The 22,575-nt window shown below is 49.8% G+C and overlaps 3 protein-coding genes across 3 annotated transcripts; all 3 read left to right on the top strand.

The window, feature by feature from the left end:
* Positions 1-8,130: 8,130 nt before the first annotated feature.
* Positions 8,131-8,946, top strand: MIND_01432500 (Reverse transcriptase domain-containing protein; the record flags this gene model as incomplete). Its single annotated transcript, XM_037370704.1, has 1 exon — positions 8,131-8,946. The coding sequence occupies one exon, from the start codon at positions 8,131-8,133 to the stop codon at positions 8,944-8,946; it is 816 nt and encodes a 271-aa protein (XP_037212882.1).
* Positions 8,947-9,193: 247 nt separating this feature from the next.
* MIND_01432400 (uncharacterized protein) lies at positions 9,194-9,838 on the top strand (the record flags this gene model as incomplete). The annotated part of the gene is made up of 1 exon (XM_037370703.1): positions 9,194-9,838. The coding sequence occupies one exon, from the start codon at positions 9,194-9,196 to the stop codon at positions 9,836-9,838; it is 645 nt and encodes a 214-aa protein (XP_037212881.1).
* Positions 9,839-9,937: 99 nt separating this feature from the next.
* MIND_01432300 (uncharacterized protein) lies at positions 9,938-10,577 on the top strand (the record flags this gene model as incomplete). Its single annotated transcript, XM_037370702.1, has 2 exons — positions 9,938-10,023; positions 10,082-10,577. 2 exons carry the CDS (start codon positions 9,938-9,940, stop codon positions 10,575-10,577), a joined length of 582 nt encoding a protein of 193 aa, XP_037212880.1.
* Positions 10,578-22,575: the final 11,998 nt, after the last annotated feature.

Genomic DNA, 22,575 nt, shown 5'->3' with positions numbered 1-22,575 from the left:
CAAGTGTGATCATTGCTCTGAGCAGTATGCCTGTGCCATGTCATAAGGTCCCAGGGGAATCTCCAGGGAAGGGCAGTGATGTGCCTGATGGAGGCGGTGATGTGATCACTGGAGTCAGAATCAGATTGGAATCGGAATTGGTGGACCAAAGGGGAGGTTCCCCTAACAATGTAATTATTATTCATACCAGGATTTCCACCTAAAAATAGGTGCTTATATAGGATTGATTCATAATAAACAGTGGACAAAAAAACATATATATTAAAATACTGGACAAAAAAGATGTAGATTTCAATGACTCATAAAAATAGCAATCAAACTCTAGGAAAATAGACTTGATCTTTAAAAAATTGGGGAATACTTATATTAAGTTATCATATTGGACTCAACTTAAAGCTGATATGAGCTAACAATTTTTTAAATGGACTAAATATGCCACAAGATATAAGACCATATATATTAAAAATCAGAGACAGCACCAAAGTGTACCTGATATATCAGAAATCAGTGATAAAATGCAATTAAGTCATAATAATGTGATATTATGTTTTGACAACTAATTGGGTTCAAATAAGGTGCACTTATTGTCTGATTTCAGTTGTCTTGACTCTTTTGTCATAATGGATATTTATCATAGGTTTATTAACCATATGTAAGTTTGGCTATCATACCTAGTATTTTAATATCAATCTGTCAATAACTCACTCATAGATAGGGAGTTCTCACTAAAGTTAAAGTTGGAAGTACATACAGAGAGTTGCTTCTATTAGGACACATCTCACAGTTCACATCTCTCATACCATATCTTTCAGCTATGTAATCTCTAGTGATTCCCCTCTAGACCTATGAATACTATGACTCATGATATATGCAGTCTAGCTGTAATCTGCTAGTTGATTATAGATCAGAAGGGATCAAGTCCAGTTAACTCAGTATACACACACACCCACATACTTGAATTGATTTCTGGGATCAACTGGGGAATAGTAAAAGACAGATTGAGTGTGAAGTGGTTTATATGAATGATAAGGTTGATAGACTGAGTAACAGACCTTCAGAGGAGCTCTAAATTTCTAGTAGCACTCTCTCTCTCCTGTAATCGATTCAACACCTAAAATATATTATAAAGGTAGCTGAATAGGGTGAAAGAGCAGTTTTAAGTGTGATTCCACTCTTGAACCTAGGAATCTCTCTTAGTACGATTATCAGTATTATCCATCTATTCAATAATAAGTTCACCATAGTAAAGGTAGCTGGGCAGAGGATGAAAGAGAGGTCTTAGCTATTACAACTAGTCATTGTTTAATTTTAAGTAAAATGCAAGAGTTGAATATGGGAATCTCTTGTAGTACTATTATCAGTGTTATCCTATCTAAGAATGAAGAATGGCTTTTGTAAGTTTTAGCAGTCTAAGTAGATATTAACTATTTGGGTATTCTTTATCTGGTAGCCAGTAGTGTTCTTGTCCTTGTAGTAGAGCTCAATCCTAGCTAGTAAGGTCATTAATCTATAGGGCTATGGTACATTCCACATTCATAGTTCTCAGATATCTGTAAAATACTGTGTCTTTTAGTATTCAAGCATGCTTGGCAGTGACTAAATTGAGATAATAGCGACAAATGATATAGCTGAATGGGATAAATGATGGCAAGCTGGTATGCCTCTTAAATGATAATCTCTTTCCTAGTATCATCCATCAGGGCTAGCTGAAGATCATATCTTACATTCTCAATTGAAAAATAGACATGCTAAAGCTTTACACCATTGTCATAAGCTGGATTCCAGCCTTCTACACAAATGGACCCAACTTGTCACCAGCCTTAGCCGGCTATCAAGTGATATTGATGGTGATCCAGGTTCAGTACAGGTTGACAAATCTGGCTTTTCAGCAGCCACAAATAGGAAATAAAGCACAAAATATATTGGATAGATAGAAATGCATGATTCTAAGAACAGAAGTAGTGAAGAAGAGGAGTAGAGGGAAGAGGGAAGTAGTGAAGAAGAGGAGTAGAGGGAAGAGGGAAGAGGGAAGAGGGAAGAGGGAAGAGGGAAGAGGGAAGAGGGAAGAGGGAAGAGGGAAGAGGGAAGAGGGAAGAGGGAAGAGGGAAGAGGGAAGAGGGAAGAGGGAAGAGGGAAGAGGGAAGAGGGAAGAGGGAAGAGGGAAGAGGGAAGAGGGTGACAGCGCGAGATAAGCGCGAGATAAGCGCTGTCATAAAAAAAGCTTATCAATCATCTGATTGACATCCAGTGCGGAATTTTCCAGGAGGTCCTCAGGCCTCTGGATCGTGCATCTGGCATTCTCATGGCCAACAGCTACTGCCAGGTGGGTGTCATGTAAGCCAGTGCCAGCTGGAAACAACAGCTGTGCATCAGCTACAGGCCCATTAGTGGTGTACTTAGTTTCATATATACTGCATATCTGACATTACCTACTGATTGATAAATTATTATAGAATTCACTCTTCTCCACATATTGAAAGGCCTTCTGAGATGTAAGGTTACTTGGTATTACCAGGGACATAGAGGACCATATGGGCCTTGGATAGTACCACTGGTCCATGGATGTATCCATACAGGAAGTGTGGATGCCACCATGTCCCATGGATACATCCATGTCCCAATTTGGAACATATCATGGATGCAACCATGTGCTATGGTACCATCCATATGTGGATGCAACCATGTCCATATGGATGTACCCACAGTTTGATCCAAGTTGCCTATGGCTGCATCCACATATGACTGTGGTTGTATCCATATATGACTGTGGTTGCATCCATATATGGTATTAACCATGACTATGGTACCATCCATGTGAGATGGATGTTACCACAAATAATTTCAAAACTACCTATGGATGCATCCATGCATGGTATCAAGCCTAGCGATGGATGCATCCATGGCCCCATCTGCCTGGCACCATGGATGCATCCAAATCGAACATGCCGGTCGGCTTGATGCCATCAGTGATGGCCGATCGGCTCCCAGTGCCCAATACCCTGCAAAGTCCAAGGGGTAGGAGCATGGCCAACTGGGTGGGGGGGCATGTAGTTCATACTCCACACATACTGTACATCACTTTCCATGTACTTTAGGCTGCCCACTGCCCATCTATCATGCCTGAACTGCCAACTAATCAAAAGCCAGAAAAATGACAAAAATATTCAAAACTCCATAGTCTGCCCAGCAAATCTCATGAGACTTGGCCTGTTTTGAAGAGCAAAAACATCTCATTTTTCTAGTGCTAAGCAGACAACCCAAAAGCCAAGGCAAAAATTATTGCAAGGGTATTTTTCCCAAAATATGCAAAAGCCATCCTCCAGTCAAACCAGCAACTTCCCCGTCACTAGGTGATTGGATCAAAGAGCCCAGGAGGAGACCTACCGGCTGCACCAAAGCGCTTATTTTTTGAGCCAGTTTTGAGTGAGCTACAAGCCATTCACCCCGCCACCCAAATCAGGCAAAGCACCATGGTACCATCCACACGGCCATGGATGCACCCAAGGCTGCATGGATGGCACCATGGTCATGGGTTGTGTGACACCCATGGTACCATCCACAATTTGTGGGTAGTACCACCCCCATGGGTGATACCATGGATTTGGTACCTCTTAGGCCCAGGGTTCCGTGGGTTCGATTAAGCCTAAGAGGTACCAGGTAGGGGTAGCCTGAGGTGCCTAGTAGGGGAGGATCCAAAGTGTGAATAAAGCTACAGGAAATACACAGAGGGATGATCCAAAGAGAAGAAACTCTATGCTCCTGTTTCTTGTGGGCAAGAAACAGGAGCAATGTTCAGAGAGGTAGGAGTCGGAATCAGAGAGAGTCGGAGTCAGAGTTGGAGTTGTGAAAATTTTGAGTCGAAGGCCGGAAAGGCCGAGATCACCGAGGAAGCCGGTGAGAACATGATAATAGCAAGGAGGACGAAAAAGGAAAGGGGTGACAAGAAGCACGTCACCGATTGACATCAATCTCTATCTTTACCACTTCCCACCATGCCGCCTAAATGCCAGAACGCCAAAACGCCGAAGAAGGCCAAGAACCTATTCGAAAATGCGGTGGAGCGGGTCGAAGAGCTGTCGGAGACGGAGAGGGTGGGTGGATGGGTCGGTGGAACGGACCGAGACCCCTTGGCTGACGCGTTACCGTCGGGTCGTAACCGACGCGTAGATGTGCCGGAGGGAGCTGGAGGAACTCGAGCGCAGAGCGGAAACGCTTCGCGCGCTACTGGCGGAAACGGCACCAAGAGCACCGTCACCGGGTGGTCGGTCGGAGTCGTATGATCCCGACGACCCGGTTGACAACGAGCCAATCGTTGAGGAATTGTCGGAGCACGGGTCCGTAGTGGCGCTGCTGCAGTGGGTTCCCAACGACAAAGAAGAGCTCATCTAAAGAGCGGCCGAGTACCATAGGAGCCGAGCCGAGCGCCAGCGAGCCGCAGTGCTCAGAGGGCAAGAAGACGAGGCCGAGCCTCAAGAACAAAATTGCCGGGGCCGGGCCTTGTTGGCCAGAGATCGGGTCAGAGCCCGCCGGGAATGCGGACTCGCACCGCTGACCCTTGCCGAGACGGCCGAGGTGAATGCCCGGGTTGGCCGCCAGGTCATGCGACGCGTTGAGTCATCCGCGGAGCCCAAGCCGGCTGATGTAGCCGAAGAACCCAGAAAGGTGGAAGAAACCGAGAACGCCGAGAAGGCCCAGGCTGATGGGCCCGATGCAGACGGCGATGCAGAAGAAGAACGTGAGTGCAAGTAATATTCTCGGTTATGAACCTGACCCGTTTTGGCAGAAAAATGCGCCAAATGTATCAAGACGGGGAAAAAATGCGTGTGGAGCGACCCTAAGCCCAACACGACTTGGCACGGAAGGCTTTCTTGCGATAATTGCCGCAAGCTCAAGGCCCGTTGCGAAGACGGAAACCCACCCCTGCGTTTCCGCAAGGACGAGAAGGACAAGGAGAAGGGCAAGAAGAAGAAGGTTGCGGGGCCACGGATTGTGGTGCCCAGAGTGGTTGAGAAGAAGGTTCCTGCGAAGACGACCGCGGAGACGCCAGCGGAGACGCCAGCTGAGTCGTCAGGTCTGACGCTCAGCAACGCGGGGATTGCCGCAATGATGGCAAATCTGTTGATGCGTCAGCGCGTAGATCACCGGCAGCTCAGCCGTGTGATCATGGGACTTCAAAACCTTGGCCGCGAGTTGTGCTTCAACGTCGGCGCGATCAACTCGTCAACCACACCCGAGCAACTGGACGAGCGCCTACAGGGAATCGACAAGACCCTGAAACACTAGGATGTCTTCATCCAGCAGGAAGGCTAGAGGTGTCGGGATGCGGCAAATCGCTCTCAGTGATTCCAAAATCTTGACTAGGAAAAGTTCGCAGAGCCCGTTTCTCGCTAGAATCTATCCAATTCTATGCAAAATACCCAAAGGGAGTGTATTCCAAAAGGCATATTCGGTTTGGCGCTCAGTGGAGGCTCGAGATCGACTTCTCCTAGATAAGGGACACCCCTATCTCTGTTGGTATCAACGACTGACATCATTGGAACGTGGTTTCGGATCATGCTGGAGGATCGAGAGTGCCAAGGGACGGTTAAACGGCGAAAACCTACTCAATTGATCATCTGAGCATTGGAAATGCACCAGGAGAGTTGGGACAACCACCGCTGAGGCCATACGCACGAGATACGAGTTATGGGTGTCAATCGAAAGCTGGGAAGCAGAGCTATCCACTTATCCTACTCAAGATTGAGGGATACTTCACGAGCAAAACTAGATGGTCGTGAACACGGAAGATTTACACAGGTCATTAACTCCAATACACACGATACCAGTCATCTAGACCTAGATTTTTAACTCTAGGCCATATAGCGAAACGATACCTATACAATTATGCACATGGACGACTTTTCTTACTCGAGATTTTCCCTGATTCTATCAATTTCTGTTTAGTATTTATATCTCTGTTTTGTATTTGGCAGGTTCACGGATTGCCCCGCTTTACTAGGTGCATCTGGGGATCTAGCTCGTCAATCTATCTTGCTAGCTCTTTCGAAATAGTATCATCACGTCGGAAGGATTATTGGTTGAGGGTTTCGGTTGCTGAATACAAGAGTTCCGGTTGCTGTTTATTGGGTTTCGGTTGCTGGTCGAGAGTTTAAGGCAGTTAGTTCCTGACTCGAGACAACTCAGAGGGTTTAAGGCAGTTAGTCCTGATCCAACAAGTATAAACTCTCCGGGCATCGTATTGGCGCTTCTCTATTGCTGAGTTTCATCGATAGTACGCTTTGGGGCACAACAAATCAACGTTTTTCGCAAGAAACTCGTATCTACCCTACAACCTTACACATCTGTGCCAATGCTCTGTTCACAGGGGCCTGTGCTCGCACAAGGAGTTGACGATTTTTGGGTTTTTGTGACTTTTCCTACTTGACATTATACATCTTTCTCTCTACGAAAAGTGGAGTTTTGGTTGTTTTTGTTGGTTTGGTTAGTTAGAGAGCTCATTTGCTGTCCCCACTCTGCACTCATCAACGCCTCGGAGATGGAATCGAGAAACGACAGAATTAGAGTCGTAAATGTAAAATAGAAATTAATTTTCCTTATCTCACAAATCCGGTGTGATGTTAATCCAGTTTGGGTTTGTTGGGGTATTGACGATGGAAGGATTCGATATACTCTTCAGCTTCCAAGTCAGGTGCACCAACCCAAGTGAATTGTTCATCAGTGTTCTTGTAACCAAGCCATTCGACCAGGTAGCGGAGTCGAGCCGGACCCTTGAAACGGCGATCAATCTTGGAGTCAACGATTTGTTTGATTTCGAAGTGTTCTTCTCCATTGACTTCAATTGCCGCAGGTGGTGGCTCTTCACGACCAGGGAATTTAAATGTCTGCCCCAATTCATCATTCAAGAACATACAGTCATCAATCAGAGTATGTGGGTACCTGGATATACCTCATTGACTACACTTGACATATTTTGATCCATAATCAACAAATAGATCATGGCTGTATTGTCAATATGATGTGTAATAGCAGTCATGTGTATAAATGAGAATTACATGAGATTACATAGATAAAACATTATGAGAGGCATAATATTTCTTGGGGGTAACCATCTGTATGCTTCCTACCTTTATGTCATGGGAGACTCCTTGCCTTCAAGTGAGATATTAGGAGATTGGCATAACACACAATATGTTATATACATAGGCATACAGAATGTCTAGAAATATATATACCTCTTCAAGCTATTATAGGGATCCATCAAACTATAAAACAACTTAGATTATGATTATCCATGCATTCCTTACCCAGATATCAAGTTATCAGTGTGATTGATCAAATTTGAGATAGAAAAACTACCAAAAAGTGGTATAACAGTCTATTTCAAAGGTATGACACTAAGGTCATATCAGACTATATAAAGGCAATATTACCACCTGCCTACTAATGAAACAATCATCTGAATCCATGGAGAACTGGTGGAGATATGGCTAGATCAAAATGTCTGATAGATAATCATTAGCTACTATGGATATCCTGATAATATTTTATTGATGGGAACATTGACCCCACTATTCAAATATCCCTAGTAGTACTTCAATCAGTTCTGTGGCCTGTTTAGTTATAGAGATAGAGGGTTATCAGTTATATCTCAGCTGGTGATTGACTAGTCCAGACACCACCATTGAGCTGTCACTATAGGTTACTTAATGAAAGTTGTCCGTATAGGCAAAATATACAACTTTGGTTTTGTGACGATCTGTGACATTCTCTGATGACTGCACTGTCCAATAACAAAAATTCCTTTTTTGGAAATTTATCATATATCACTCTATATTGCAGTATACAACCATATCACATAGCCACTAAAACTACCAGCTCTACTATCTATTGACAAAAGTTCCTTTTTGGGATGTTGTGTCACATGTCACATAGTGTGACTCCGGGAGACTTGGTGAAAATGGCCTGGATTGTATTATTCACCTTTATTCACCCCTACATTCTGGACTTAGCGAAAAATTTGCCTTGGACTTCACAATTATTCACCCCCTTCACCAACAATTATTCGCCACTTGGGGAATTGCTGATAATGCTGGGGCTTATCAGTGGCAACCTGCGTCGTTGCCACTGATAATGTACAGTGTGTTGTGGGCTAAACAGGTGGTCTGGGCCGCCACGCATGCTCCCTCTGCGGCTCAGAAGACCACTCCGCTCAGCAATGCCGGACCGCATAACTTCCTGCCGGTTGTCACACCACTTGTCTGCGACGAGTGGGAGCGCGCGCTACGCACTGTCAACCTGTACAATGAATTTCACGATATTCTGACTGGCATTAACATGGACCTATCATCATCTTACACTCCCGCTAATTGTCGTACTGCACTTGAACACCCTAATGTAATTGACGAATATATCCAAACAGAGCTGGCTTCCCACCGCTATTCCGGTCCATTCAATTTGAGCCGTCTCAAAGCGATTATTGGGCCAATTCGCTCCTCCCCCTTAGGTGTTGTACCCAAAGCTGGTGAGCCAGATAAATGGCGAATGGTTCAAGACTTCTCATTTCCATACGATGACCCTGAGATTGTGTCGATTAACTCCACTATTGACTCGGATGATTTCCCTTGTGACTGGGGAACCTTTTCGCAAATGTTACTGCTGGTATTGGACGCACCACCAGGCACCCAAGCAGCAACATTGGATGTTGACGCTGCCTTCCGTCGAGTGCCTATACACCCTTCGCAACAGTGGTTCTTCGTTGTCTCTTGGAGAGACCTGTGCTATATTGACCACTGTGCTCCTTTTGGACCCTCGAGCTCCCCTGGAATATTCGGACAAATCGCTGATGCTATGCCCGCACTCCTCACTTCAAATCACATTAGCCCCCTCAAAAAATGGGTCGATGATTTCTGCTTCTTTCGATATCTACAAGACTCCGGCGACTACTGATATGACGTCGACACCATTTACCGTTTCATAGAACCACTGGGTTGGCCCTGGAAGCTTTCTAAGACATTTCCCCTTCAATTCAACCTTCAAATATGTTGGATTCCGCTGGGATTTGAATGCTAAGACTGTTGAAATACCCGACACCAAGAAAACTCGCTTCCTGACCAAACTTGAAGTTTGGGTCAGAGGCTCGAAATTCAACAGGAAGGAAGCTGAATCCGTCCATGGGACCCTAGTGCACTGTGCCATGGCTATACGAGACGGTCGTTCACGTCTGCCGGCCATCTTGGCCTTCGCCGCATCCTTCTTGCACACCTCTTCGAACTTCTCCAAACGTTCGCCAAACGCAACTGTTCTAAGCGATATCAACTGGTGGCGACAACAGCTTAACCTCCCATTCTGTGGCTCCATATTGATTCGCCCTCCCCTTGTCTCTTCGATACCCTTTTGGGTTGACACTTCCACATCATGGGGAATCGGTGTTGTCTTCGACACTGTCTGGGCATCTTGGCGTTTCCAAGCGGGCTGGGAGGCGGATGGACGTAAGATAGGATGGGTGCAAATGCTCGCCGTCGAGTTTGGCCTTCTTCTTGCTATTCGGAGAGGTCACGAGAACATCCATTTTCACATTCTGTCTGACAATCAAGGTGTTCTCGGAGCAGTCGACTCAGGAAAATCTCGAAACCCGGAACAGAACCGTGTTCTCAGGAGAATTGTCGCTCTGCTCCGAACACACACACTCTGGATTACCACCTCCTATACACCATCTGCAGACAATCTCGCCGACGGACCTTCGCGCGGTATACCATTGTCGATTCCTGGTTTTTCACGTTCCTTTGCCCCTTTCAAGATACCCTACTGTGTTTCAAACCTTATCGTAGACAGCCCTTGAGTAATTATAAATTAATCTTCAAGAACTTGAATTGAGTTGAATCATTTCTCTTCTGGATCATCACCGACATTTCACCATGACATCTTGACTCGTATCACTATGACTCCCACGACGCAACACCCAATCCCCCCCTCCTTGCGTGAAACCCACGACCTCATTCAGCTCATTCGGGCTTCGGATAGAAGGTCAGCAGCACAAGACCAATCTAGACCGGCCCACAAACGACACCCAAGGCCTCTGCAGCCACCACGCATCACCAGCAACCTCTGAGCGAAAACCCCCTGGATCTTCAGGCCCCATATTGGCCCCCCCGCTCTCCGGCCCACACCCTATCTCTCTGCCCCTTCGCGCCAGTTGGACCTTGCCTTCCAGAATGGCTGGGGTGCGAAAACTCTCACCAACTACGGCTATGCAGTCGACCGCTTTCTTCTGTTTTGCGACAACGAGTCAGTCCCGGCTCACCTCCGACTCCCCACCCATGAATTCATTCTTTCTGCCTACGCCGCGTGTCATACCGGCATCCACGCTGGATCTACCGCGCGAAAACGACATTGCGGCGCTAAAACCCTGGCATATCGCCCAGAAACAGCCCTGGCTCGGCGGCCCGAGATTGCACTACGTCCTCTCTGGCGTTGACGCACTCTCCCCCTCAGGTCACGAACTGACCACCATGTCCTCCAATTACCGCAGATATGCTCCTCCACTTGCGTTCCGGGCTCAACCTCACCTCATCCTTTGACATCGCTGTCTTCGCAGCCGCGTGCGTTGCCTTCTGGGGTCAGTGCAGATTGGGTGAACTACTACCCACTTCTCGGACGGACCCAGAGCTGAGCACCAAACCATGTCGGAACAACATTACTTGACAAAACACACAATTACTGTCCATCTCCCTCGTACCAAGACCCAGAAACACGGCGAAGACGTCATTCTCACCGCTCAGTGCAGCGAAATTGATCCAATATCAGTGCTTCGTATGCATCTATTCGCTACCCCCAACACCCCCAACACGCCTCTGTTCACATATTCGACTGGCGCTACCACCATCCCACTTACGCGATGCGCATTTCTCAATCGCTGCAACGAAGTTTGAGCACGACATGGCTATCCTAAGCTGACAGGTCATAGCTTTCGTATTGGTGGGACAACAGAACTTCTCTTGGCCGGGGTCCCAACGGAGGTGGTCAAAAAGATGGGGTGATGGTCCTCCGACGCCTTCCTTAAGTACTGGCGCTCAACTCAAGTTTTGGCTCCACTGTATGTTGCGAACCTTCACAAACAAAAGAAGTGAAGATGCCCTTCTCCTAGGCTAGCCGCGCTCACATGTTCTCGGCTGGGCATCCATTGCGGGTTCATCCTCGAACCATAGTGTTGCGCCCAGGAGCGTGGCTGAGCCCCGTTGCTTCTCACCCATAACATACCAAGTGTCTGTAGTGGTTCTTAGAAATAGACTACTTTGAAATTCCTTGTGTCAGTTCATACTTGTAAGGGCAACCCCGGAGGCCTGAGATCAAGGTCCTAGCAGGGGAGGATCCAAAGCGTGAACATTGGTAAGCGAATACAATGAAGCTGACCTAGCAGGGGAGGATCCAAAGAGAAGAAACTCTAAGGGTCCGCCTGCTAGGGAGCTGACTATATACTGCTTGTCCGTAGCTGCCGCTGTCGGGCATAGAAGGCTTGGGCAGCGTCGCAGGCGAGGTCCCAGGGCGACCGTCGGGAGGGCGTTGACGGATCGGTGATTGTGCGGGCGAGATGGAGGGCCGGACCGGAATCGGAACCGGAATCGGGCACGTCTCCGGGCCGAAAGGGAGGTTCCCCTGACAATACTGAAGGAAAGAACTAGTGAAATGCCCAAGATTGAGTTTGACAGTCTTTCTAGTAACATAGAGTTTGTACACAACTATTACACGGCCAAACTCTTAGTCTGCTGCCTTTTTTACGCTTCGCTCTCATCTATACAGCCGTCAAATTCTGTATACGGTCGATACGTACTGTATCAACCGTTGGATTTGAGCAATACGGTACGGTTAGACCCGGCCCGTCTTTGAAAACGGCCGTAAAGATATACTGCCATACCAGTATACTGTACGGTCTAGAGCCCTAAAGTTTACTGACTTGGGTTGCAATATATGTAGATAAAACATATGCATAATATAAAAGTAACCAGATATTTAAGAGGGTTATTGTGCACCTGTGTGCTATTCTGTAATTTGTGGGATTTTCTTCTATAGTTAGAAATTCACTGTTTCTAAGCAATATTCAAAGTTGTAGTATACACATACACATGTATAAAATCTTTTGCAAAAAAAAAGTTTCACAAAGATTGATTTTTATCCCACTTTTTTTTTTTTTTTGATCGCATCAGTGGTCACATGACGCTGATCGCGGGAAATATATTACTATATATGGTAGGAGGGGGAGGGGGGGTCCCCAGAGGGTTGGAAAAAAACTTTCCGACCCTATATCCACATTTCGAATCTTGAACCCCCCTTGCAACTCCGTACCCTAGTCTTTGCCGCCAGAGTCATTAGACTTCAATCTGAGAAATTATCTCTAATGCTAGATCAATACTTGAAATGTGTAGGTAGTACTTAAGCTACAATTAGCTAACTCATGAAATTGCCACTGTTCCAAGCCGCATCCTCACTACTAGTAGGGTGTGTGGCGTGTTTGCTCTATTCGCGCCGAGCTATACCTGAGCTAGAGAATCCTGAATACATTCCTTCATTACTGGCAGCTTTTGATCAACCAGCGCCTTGGTCTCGGTAAGGAAGAATGGGGCAGAGTCGGCAGCAAACTGGAAGCAGAGAGATGCAAATGCAGTTGCATCTCTCTCTTTTCGACCGCTGGACGAAGGTCAATAACCCAGCCCTGATGGATTTGCGCCTGCAGGTGCAGTAGCTGAACATTGCTGTTGAGGCGCCTCAACCAGCACCAGCGAACTTCGCACACAGCCGTCTCTCATGCGTTGGACATGGCCGCCTCCGGCGGCGCCTGCTCTGCTCTGTTCCCAGGCCCAACCCTGAGCCTGTGCTCCATGTGATCTTCCAAGCACCGACGACCGTTTGTTGTTCTGCGGCGCCTATGCCCGGGCCCGCATGAAGCGAGGTGTCATTGGCCAGGCCTAAGAACCCGCAACAATGGTAGACAAACCGAGCGGGGTTGTCGTGGCCAACGTAAAGAGCAACTGCCGTTTTTGTCGACAGAAGATGCCTTGTGACCCGCCGAACAAGACGCTCTGCACACCCCATGTGATGCCAATGGAGGTTAGTGAAGACTTTGGTTATGGTTGCCACGTGGTCAGAGTTTCGCATGAAGGCGGCGATGGACACAGCCTCCTCGTTGCAGACTGGGTCTTCCGTTCGGCGAATGGTGTGAACCCAAACTTGTTGCTGCGCAATTAGCTTTTGTGCCTCTACCAGCGCTTTGGCCTCAGTAAGGAGGAAGGGGCGGAGTCCGCAGCAAACTGGAAGCATAGTGACGCAACTGCTTTAACATCCCTGTCGACTGCTGGACGAAGCTCCATAGCCACTCCATTCAAGTTCATCGTGGGCAGCGGCGGGCCTCCGAGCAACCCTGCTCTCTGACGCGACCTCTCGACCACTGGACGAAGCTCGATGTCCAGGCATCAGGATAAAAAAGATTGCCACTCGATGACCACGCCAGGGACAATGAGTTAATGCTGTGAGGCGATCGAGTTGCGTCTGCAGGAGCTGAACCCGGCGACGATCCTGGAACGGCGATGAAGTCGTTCAGAGCCATGGAGCCCTCGGCCATTGATGGCAGAGAGGATCCTGTAGGCGCAGTCAGCAAGGGTGAGGAAGAACAGCCTGCACGGAAATATGCCGCACCAGTTGCTGGTCGAGGGGCAGACATTGTCTAATGCTCGAGGAAATACGAGCAGCTACGCTGGGTTTCGAGTTTTCCAACGAGCGGAGCAACGCAGAGCGGGAATAGCCTCAAGCATCCGCGAGAGCTATTGTCATCATTGTAGTCGTCGACGAGATAGACTTGGCTATGAAGGGGCTTCATGGTGAGTGGAGATTGGGTTTCTGGGGCATATAACGGCGTTCCTGTGCCTTTTATACCTTTCGCTATTATGTACACGCGGCCTTCGATGACCTTCGATGGCATTCTGGTGACTCCATGTTGTCAGGGGACGCGCGTCGCGAGGCAATGCTTGATGACTCCATGTGTGGGTCCGAGTCCGTCGTGAGGCTAGGCTTGGAAGAACAATGACTGTGTGTGTGTGGGTACGCGCAGACAACCACATTGTTCCCACCTGTCTTGACTTATGGTTCACAGGTAGACCTTCCTAACACATTGGTCGTGGCGTCCAGAGCAGCGAAAGACTCGCAAGCAGATATATATGGCGATGCTGGAGTCTGAGAGGGAGTACCCACAGTGTCTGCGGCGTAGCGACGGTAACGTCGGGTCGATCAGCCCGCTGGACGATATAGAGGAAATATTCATATCATTGGGGCTGATTAGGAAACACCAGAGTAGCGTCACAATTTCGAGTCCCCAGAGCTTTTGGGAAAGCGTCAACTCAACAAAACCAGGGCGAGCGGGTCACGCACCGAGAGCAATCTTAAAAACGACGAGTTTGCACTCTGCACTCCTTGTTTACCGGCGCCGTGGCTTGCTAGACATCGCGCTCGGCTAGCAGTAGCAGGACTCCGTCGCGCGGCATCAGCACAGCTAACGACTCAAGTTTGAAGTGAGTCGATTTCGAGGCAAAGAGGACAACCACGCACCTATTCTCTTCGTCTCGCCATCCCGGCCCGCTGCAATTGAGCAACACCCTCGCTTGGGAGAAACCCGGACGTTTGCTATTGCCTAGGCCAGACAGCTCTCCCGCCCACGCCGTTGTCCGCCTCCGTCCTCTCTGACAGACACACAGGGTTATGTTGACCGTACGCCGTCTTGGTACAGCATTGTCGCGGGCACGCACAAGCAAGCGGGATGAGAGGGCAGGGTGGGCGAAAAGAGGGAAGTCGGCCCGTGATTGACGTGTGGCGCACGGACCAGTGGCGATCGCACGTGCGAGCTGCCACGTCAAACACAGCTTCTTCTCAGCCACTGTCCCGCACGACGTCCCGCATGCGCTGCGCGGTCCTGCTATGTAGCGCGTTCAACGACCTGCTGGTGCGCTCTCACCGACATTTGTCTCCTGTTGTTCTGACTAATCTGGTCTTTAGCCTGAACACGTCCCTTGTAGTCCGCGACAAACCACACACTCTTGGCCCCGCTCTTCTGGGCCGAATCCACCCCAGACACGGGGATGATGGAGATAGGGTGAGTAACTGACGTCTCTTTTTGTTCAACCATGCTGGAAACTTCTGACTCGTACCGTCCCGCTGCTGCCGCCTCTGCGAGATGAAGATTGAGATGCCAGTGATTGAATTGGAGCTCTTTTTCGGACGGGCCCGGGAGCGCCGGCAGAACAGGTGCGGCCGCGTGGAAGATATACAGAATGGAGGACCGCGGCTGAAGAAGAACAGCCACCGCACCGAACCGGTCTGTCGCGGCGGTCGGTAGTTGTGATCATATCATGAGGCCTCATATAATCTGCAGTCTGTGAGCCATCCATCCCTGCCGCACACGCCCCAGATGAGCCCATTTCTCGGAAGCAGCACTCAACATAAGTTGTAATTATTTGCAACTGAATAATCAAGCCATGTGTATAATTTGTATTGGCATATCCTCATCCCTCATAATGATTCCTGTTCCTTGGCTGCCCATTTAAGCACTGGCACCTGTTCATCCGCCCACTCCTTGAGACTATTTCCCACTTCCTCTTGGAACGAGGTGGTGCTGTACCCGGCAAGCCAACTTAGCGACACCTGTAATAGCACATCTTGTCGGTGACGGAGCAGCTCGATGAGCGCGGATGTGGTGAATGCGGCGCGCGAGACAACATTCAGGACAGAAAGTCGGGGGACCAGGGCAGGGTGTTCGAGTTTGATTGTGGCCAGGAAGTGGTCTGTGAACAGGGCAGGGACGGCGGCCTCCACATCGTCGGAGATGTAGAGAAATTTGAGCCGGGGGACAGTGCCGAGGACCGCAAGAAGCTGTATAGTAGATAGACGGACGGTGGCGAGGTCAAGAATGGTAAGGAATTGACCGGAGCGTTGAAGAAACGCCAGCCCCGCCACATGCGGCCAGACAATTGGTGTCTGGCCTGCCGCAATGCGGAACGACGACAGCTCAGGCGCCGTGAGTGAGTCGAGTATCATGCCAACAGTGCTTCCGTCGGGATCCTGTGCCGACTTGGGGGAACTTTGCACGGGGGTGACCCAGAGCTTCTCGATGTCGCTCGTCACGCGCTGCTGGAAAGGTACACCGTTGTTGCGCCGCGCCTTGCGAATACCACGCTCAAACGACCAAAAGAGCGCAATCTCGAGTTCCGCGCGCTGGAGGGCAAGTGCTGAACAATCTTGAGCAGGGAAGGTATATCAGCGTATCGCGGACAACAGCTGAAAAATGATAGCTGTGGTGCAAGATCGGGAATGACGGGTAGGGTGTTGTACATGGAAAGAGAAGAGAGCCGCGGTGCACATTGATTCGACAGGAAATTGAGGATGTCGTCTGAGGGGTGATTTCCGGAGGAGTCCCGCTGCTCAAACGGAAGGTGAAGCTCGAGGGATTTGAGTAACGGAAAGTTTACTCCGTGGAGCAGGTCGAGCATGACACGATCCATCGAAAAGGTGACGTGGGACCAGCAGACGGCCCACAGCGTCAGGGCCTGGATAAATTGCTGGGGATAAAAGTTTCGCGGGGTGAAGAATTCGATACGCCGAGCGCTTAACCCTCCGCGGACGAGGACTCTGGTTAACATGCTGAGCATCCAGTTATACGCACTGCGCGGATCCGCACTCAATTTTTGCTCCGAAAGACCGCGAAAGCAGCGGAGATCGACGATGATGGTATTCCACAGTGTTGGGTCCTCCGGACGACACGCTGGAGATGGTGGCAAGTCTGCTCCAGCGCAACAAGGTCTGCTCCAGCAAGGACTTGACAGGATTTTGAAGGAGTCCGTGAGCTGATAGAGTCTGCATCCACGCACTGGGGCGAGCAGTACCTCATGATCTCCGTAATGAGCTCGAGGGGGAGGGTGGCAAATGGCGATGGCGGCGAGTTGAGCATTGTAGAGGGTGCCGAGAGGGTGGCAATTATAGTGTCTGTGGAGGGTAAGCACGACTTTCGGCGCTCGCAACACACTGACTATCCCAGCGCAGCGGACGGCGCCGGCGGAGCGAGTGGTAGTGAGGAAAGAAAAGTTTGACGTAACAGATTGATGTCACTCGGTCTGATTCGCCGACGGCCGGTGACACGTCATCAACTCTCTTCATCCTTTCCTTTCATGTCGACGGCGCTGATTCTTTGCTCAATGTCTGGGTACTTGACGTCTGGCGTATCTGGTGAACATCATAGGTCTTCTTGGCAATTGTACATGTGGTCCGTCATGGTACACACCGTGTCAATCACAGACAAACTTCCTTGCTCCCCTCCCCCCTTTTTCCCCCCCCCTTGCCTCCCACCTTTCGATGCTACTGGACCCATACGGCACCTCCTTGCCAGGCTGGCCTCGCAGCAGACTTTTGTCACAGTGATGGTGTGCAATACATCACCAACCTTGGGTCCTGAGTCAAACAACTTGAATTGCAAATCCTTCTATAACCACAGCATGCGTCGAACACTCTGTCCTCTCTATCACACATGCCGTGGCGATCGCCGCCGGGCTAGGCGTTGTCGAGCCGCTGCCGCCGTCGCTTGAGACAACTTCAAGTTGTTCTTCCGCTTCATTGAGTTAGAAGGCAAGCCATCCCGAATTCAAGCATGATTATGAACACAGAATCAGCCCTCGGCAAAGCGCCAGACTGCACGATGCGTTCCTGGGTATTCCAAGGCTTGCGGGAGGCGGAAGTGCGGAAAAAGAGCGGTCGTTTCGTATATCGTGGGCCGTCTAACGCGAATTTGGTGCACATATAGAAACAGTTGGACGCAGATTGAGATGGCGTGTCCTGGAACGCTCGTGAGGGAAGCACAAACGTGAAAGCGGAGGCCGCGCACTTTGTGAAGCTCTCCTCGCAGTCTTCTCTCCTGCTCCGCTGGTCACATGTTTCTACCCCTCCCCATCTCCCTCCCTCCAGCCTTGCTCCTGCCGCCATCTTCTCCCTAGATTTTCGACGGGGGTTACGGTCCGACTTGCGTGGTGAGTTCGCGTGTCGACTCGTCCGCAAGGATGGCGGATAAACTCTACAAGCCGCACAGTGATGGGCTGTGGCGCTTGCTGCGCGATTTAATGGCGTAGGTATTGCTTGGCGGTGGTTGTTGGGCTGACGAGACGGGGTAGGGATGAGCACACGGGCTTGCAATAAAGGAAGCAGCGGCTGTTGCGATGGAGAAGCTCGGGGAGTGGAATCCCAGCCTACCAACGGGGATTTGAGGTGAAGCCGTGTAATTCGTAGATATGGCGCACGGCGAGCATAATCATGCACCTATTGGCCTGCGAGCGTGCAGAGGGGCCGAGCACGCACCTTTTCCCACCCCGCGGAGATCTTTTGCGGCCTGGATCGTGCTTCTGTTTCCTCTTCCATCCCCAGCGCCAACAACTCAACCCTCCTCCAAGTTGACACTCAAACACTGGCTCCTGGCGGACGTGGCCTAGCGAGTGGAAGCTGACGTTGGGCCTGTCAGAGCCAGGATCCGTGACGCGGATATACGCGGGAACGACGGACTAAAGATGAGAATAGCGAGCTGAAGGAAGCAGGGACCCACGACGCGCGTCGAGGCCGCTCAATGGCGCACCGGTCATGACGGAGCTAAAGACAGAGTGATATGCATCCGTCACGGCGTTACGCCGAGCCGAGAGCCGATCAGCGCTCACACGCTCTCTCAGAGCCTCCACGACGACGCGCAATGCAGCCGGCGCATCCAGCTCAGTACCGGACGGATGCTCAAGCAGGCTGGCATGGGTATTCGGTGCGTGTATAGCCGTTGTTCTATCTACGATCTGGGCTAATTCGCAGGAAGATTGCGCCAACGCCAAAGGTGGGATTAGTTGGTCGAGATCATGGCCAAGGTGCAGCATGCGGCGGAAACTAAGCGGAGCCAGTGAGGTGCGTAGTAGTCCCTTTCCGTCGGTGAGATCCACTCATCGTTCCCAGAATTAGCCAGACCTTTGACGCACGCTATGAGGCGGGGCCCTCTCTGTCGCGTGGCATGGCCAACATGTCTTCGCTTGGAGAGATGGACACAGAGGGCTACGGGATGACCCTGCGTATGCCCGCTTCTGCAACACTGGCAATAATGACGCCGACCTATTCGCGTCTGAGCTAGTTATACTACTACATTGCGGCCTTGTGTTGGTATATCCCAGAATAACCCTCGACCTAGGCAAATGTCAGTCCCGGATAATGGTTGCATCAAGAAGCAGACCGCGCGCCTTTTCGTTCATCTGGTGGAACACAAACTGTGCAAGCTTCGCGTCTTTGAAGAGCGTGAGCCCGTGCGGGTTCACGACTTGCAACATTCCGCCTAGGGCCAGCGCCATTATCAGCACGCCGAATACAGGCAATAAATCAGCTCACCGATAGCGCCTGTGTACCCAGAGTCCATCACGCCAGCGCTGACCAGTGCCCCTGACCGAAACCGTCAAGCGGCACGTCGATGGTCTCGTTGAACTTGACGAGGTATGCCCCGGGGCCGAGGTGCAACCGCAGCTCCGAGGCATCACGCCCTGCCTCAAACGGCAGCTCCCTTGTACTCGCCGTCTTCCGTCGCTTGTTGTCGAAATCAACGACCCCCGCGGACGTCCACGTCAGCACGCGCTTCAGCGAGAGATCGATGCCACATGGCTGCACCTGCGTTTGCGGGGAACGGAGTTGTTGGAGTATCTGGCGCTTGAAGACGGCGCGGCCGGGCAGAATCATGAGTGGTACGTCGTAGAGATGAGAGTAGGAGTCAAAGGCCGCTGACAGCTTCGAAAGGCGGCGTTGTTACACGTGGCAATCCAAAAGGGGCTACGATGCACCACGTTTGCGCCGCGCAAGCGCTTGTAGTGAGATGAAGGCCAAGGCGTCAAGAGCGAAGGTATTTGTTAGCATGTAGACGCTGCTGCTGCTGAATATCATGGCTTTAGGTCGTAGACAACCGTGTCCTATCGACGCCACATCGCTGACTACGCAGGACTGGGAAAGTGGCCGACCGGTGTATCTCCGAGGAAGCCTTGTCATTTAGGCCCACAAGGCTGTACATGACTCGCCACAGAAGGCTGTGATCGTAAGGTTCCTACTACATGTAGTCATATATTAAATAGGAGTCAGCGGGGCGGCACTGCGGCGACTCTTGTCTACCACCTTCCACCATGCCCCTTATTCGCCCCATCTTCTCTCATCGCAGAACTGTCTTCGCCAAGGCTCGCCTTTCTCCACGGCCTTCAACAGGTCCATTACCGTCTCTGAGTTTAGCAAGCCCGCCGTAGTAACCCCCCAATGCACACTATGGGCACATCACTCCTCCGCTATCTTGCAATGAAGGTCCACCCACTGGTTGATGCTACATCCTGGCGCCGTCTAATTGTCGTTGGCACCCATGATCGGAAAGACACCTCCGTTGTCGGCCGAGAGAAGGCAGACAAGCCATTCAACTGGATGCGCCCGACTGCAAAGCGTGTCGGGGATGATCTGCATATCCAATGCTTTCCTGGAGTGGACCATGTGGAGCATTATGGTGCACTCCTAGCAGCGTATCTCCATCTTACCCGTAAGGATGGTGAATGGGAGCGCGTGGAGACTTGCCCAGTCGACAAAGAAGACACTATTAGGGCTCTTCGAACACAGACCAATCTCCTTGCGATGCCAAATGCCGACATCATTGTGACCGGCCTTGTACATCGTCTCGACAGTTTGACCTGTGGTGCATCATACATGGGGGCAAAGAATGACGAATTCGCATGGACATCCAGAGTTATACGGGGCAAAACAGTCGTCTTCCTGGGATGCCGCTTCAGTTTCTGGGGTTCCATCTCAGGCGATCTTGTCCGTGTGTTGGCCCAGCATGCACAGCCTTCCCAGGTCATCTACTTTGGCAAGCTCGGCGCAACTAACCGGATAAAGCTATTTGGTACACCGATCTGTGACAGTACACGGTGTCCTTCTATTTGGTACACTGATGACTTGATTGACTTTCCGTAATGTGATAAGTGTGACAAGTGCGACAAATCACAGAGAAATCTCTTTTTTTCCACTTGAAAATAGAAATATGGTGTAAATTTTGAGAGATCTTATAGATATTAGTGACTTGTGTTCCACCCCAGGTAGTTTTGCTGTTAGCGGGGGACCAGACTGAGATGTAGATAAGGAGCGATCAATTTCCGATTGTGTCAATCAATTTCCGATAAGGCCATCAATTTCCATCAACAAGCCATAAACTCTTATTCTAACACAGTTTTTCAGTGTAATAGAGACTATCAGCACTCAGTTCTGTGGAATATTTAAGAGATTGAATGGGTTTAAATATTGAATCAATAGGTTTTACCAGCCACTCACAACTGTCACATAACTACAAAATCCCCACTCTTATATTCTGGATTTAGTAGATCTGAACAATGTTAAAACTTCAAGTGTTTGAAACATGCTTTGGCTACTATCTATAGGTTGAAGGCAAAAATCTCAAGGAAAAATGATCCACCTGTCAAATTTTTAGAACGAAGGTTCCAGGGCAACTAGAAGAACTAGAAAAGAACAAAATGTGTTTATCCTGGCAGCTAATAAGCTCTAATTATCAAAGGAGATCTATGTGTAACACTTGTGACATCAATCACCAACAGTGTACCAAATAGACAATCATCTATTTGGGGCACGGTGTACTGTCACACCTGGTGTACCAAATAGCTTTATCCTAACTAACCCGGGATATCTCATCTTCGACACTCACGGCACCTCCAACTCCGACACCTTCCACCCAAATGCGGCACCTACCCCGTCAAACGCGACACCTGTCAAACCAAGTCCGGCACTGAAGGGACCAAGTCCGACACCATGCCATGCACGACACTGTATTCAAATACTACAGCAGCTACACTACTAGTCAAGGTGCTTGACAAACTTTGGATAACGTCTCCGAAACTCAGCCAGGTTGTGCAGTGCAAACTCTCGGGGTGTGAAAATGCGACCATTCTCCATGATTTCCCAGCCAGCGAGTGGGTCAAGATTTCGCGGCGCCTTCACAGCCACCTCCTCCAGCTCGTCATCAGCACGGCGTTTGCGCGGATTGCGTTTTTGGTCGGCCAGCAGGTGCTGCCTCGCCCTCTACCGGCACCGGCACTTGCTGGGATTGGCTGTTGTCCGCGGCCAGCAACTCGAGCAGCCTGAGGTGCCTGCTTATCCCCTCTAGTTAGAGGGGCAAGGGGGGGGGTTCTCCCTCTAACTAGAGGGGTTTAACGCGATTGCCTATGCTTTCTTAAACTTCCTTGTGAGTGTTAGTGGACATCCTGCTCAGCGGAGGCCCAAGTCCTCAGAGGTTAGTGGACTCATCATGAGTGTTGGTGACACCACACTCGCGGCTATCTTCCTCAGCCATCAAACCTCTTTCCAGCTGTGATCCCGACACTACCCGACCCCCCGCCCACTGTCCCGATCTGATGGCGCATCAAAAGATCAAAGTTGTGCGCTTCATTTAGATAAGCCTAGATGTATCAATAAAAATTGAATATCTAAAATATTAAGGAAGAT

The sequence above is a fragment of the Mycena indigotica genome, assembly GCF_014461135.1.
Source record: "Mycena indigotica strain 171206Taipei chromosome Unknown Mind.scaff0025, whole genome shotgun sequence".
NCBI classification, from domain to species: domain Eukaryota; kingdom Fungi; phylum Basidiomycota; class Agaricomycetes; order Agaricales; family Mycenaceae; genus Mycena; species Mycena indigotica.
Note: the sequence above shows the minus strand (reverse complement) of the source record. Positions and strands in the feature narration are given on the sequence as shown.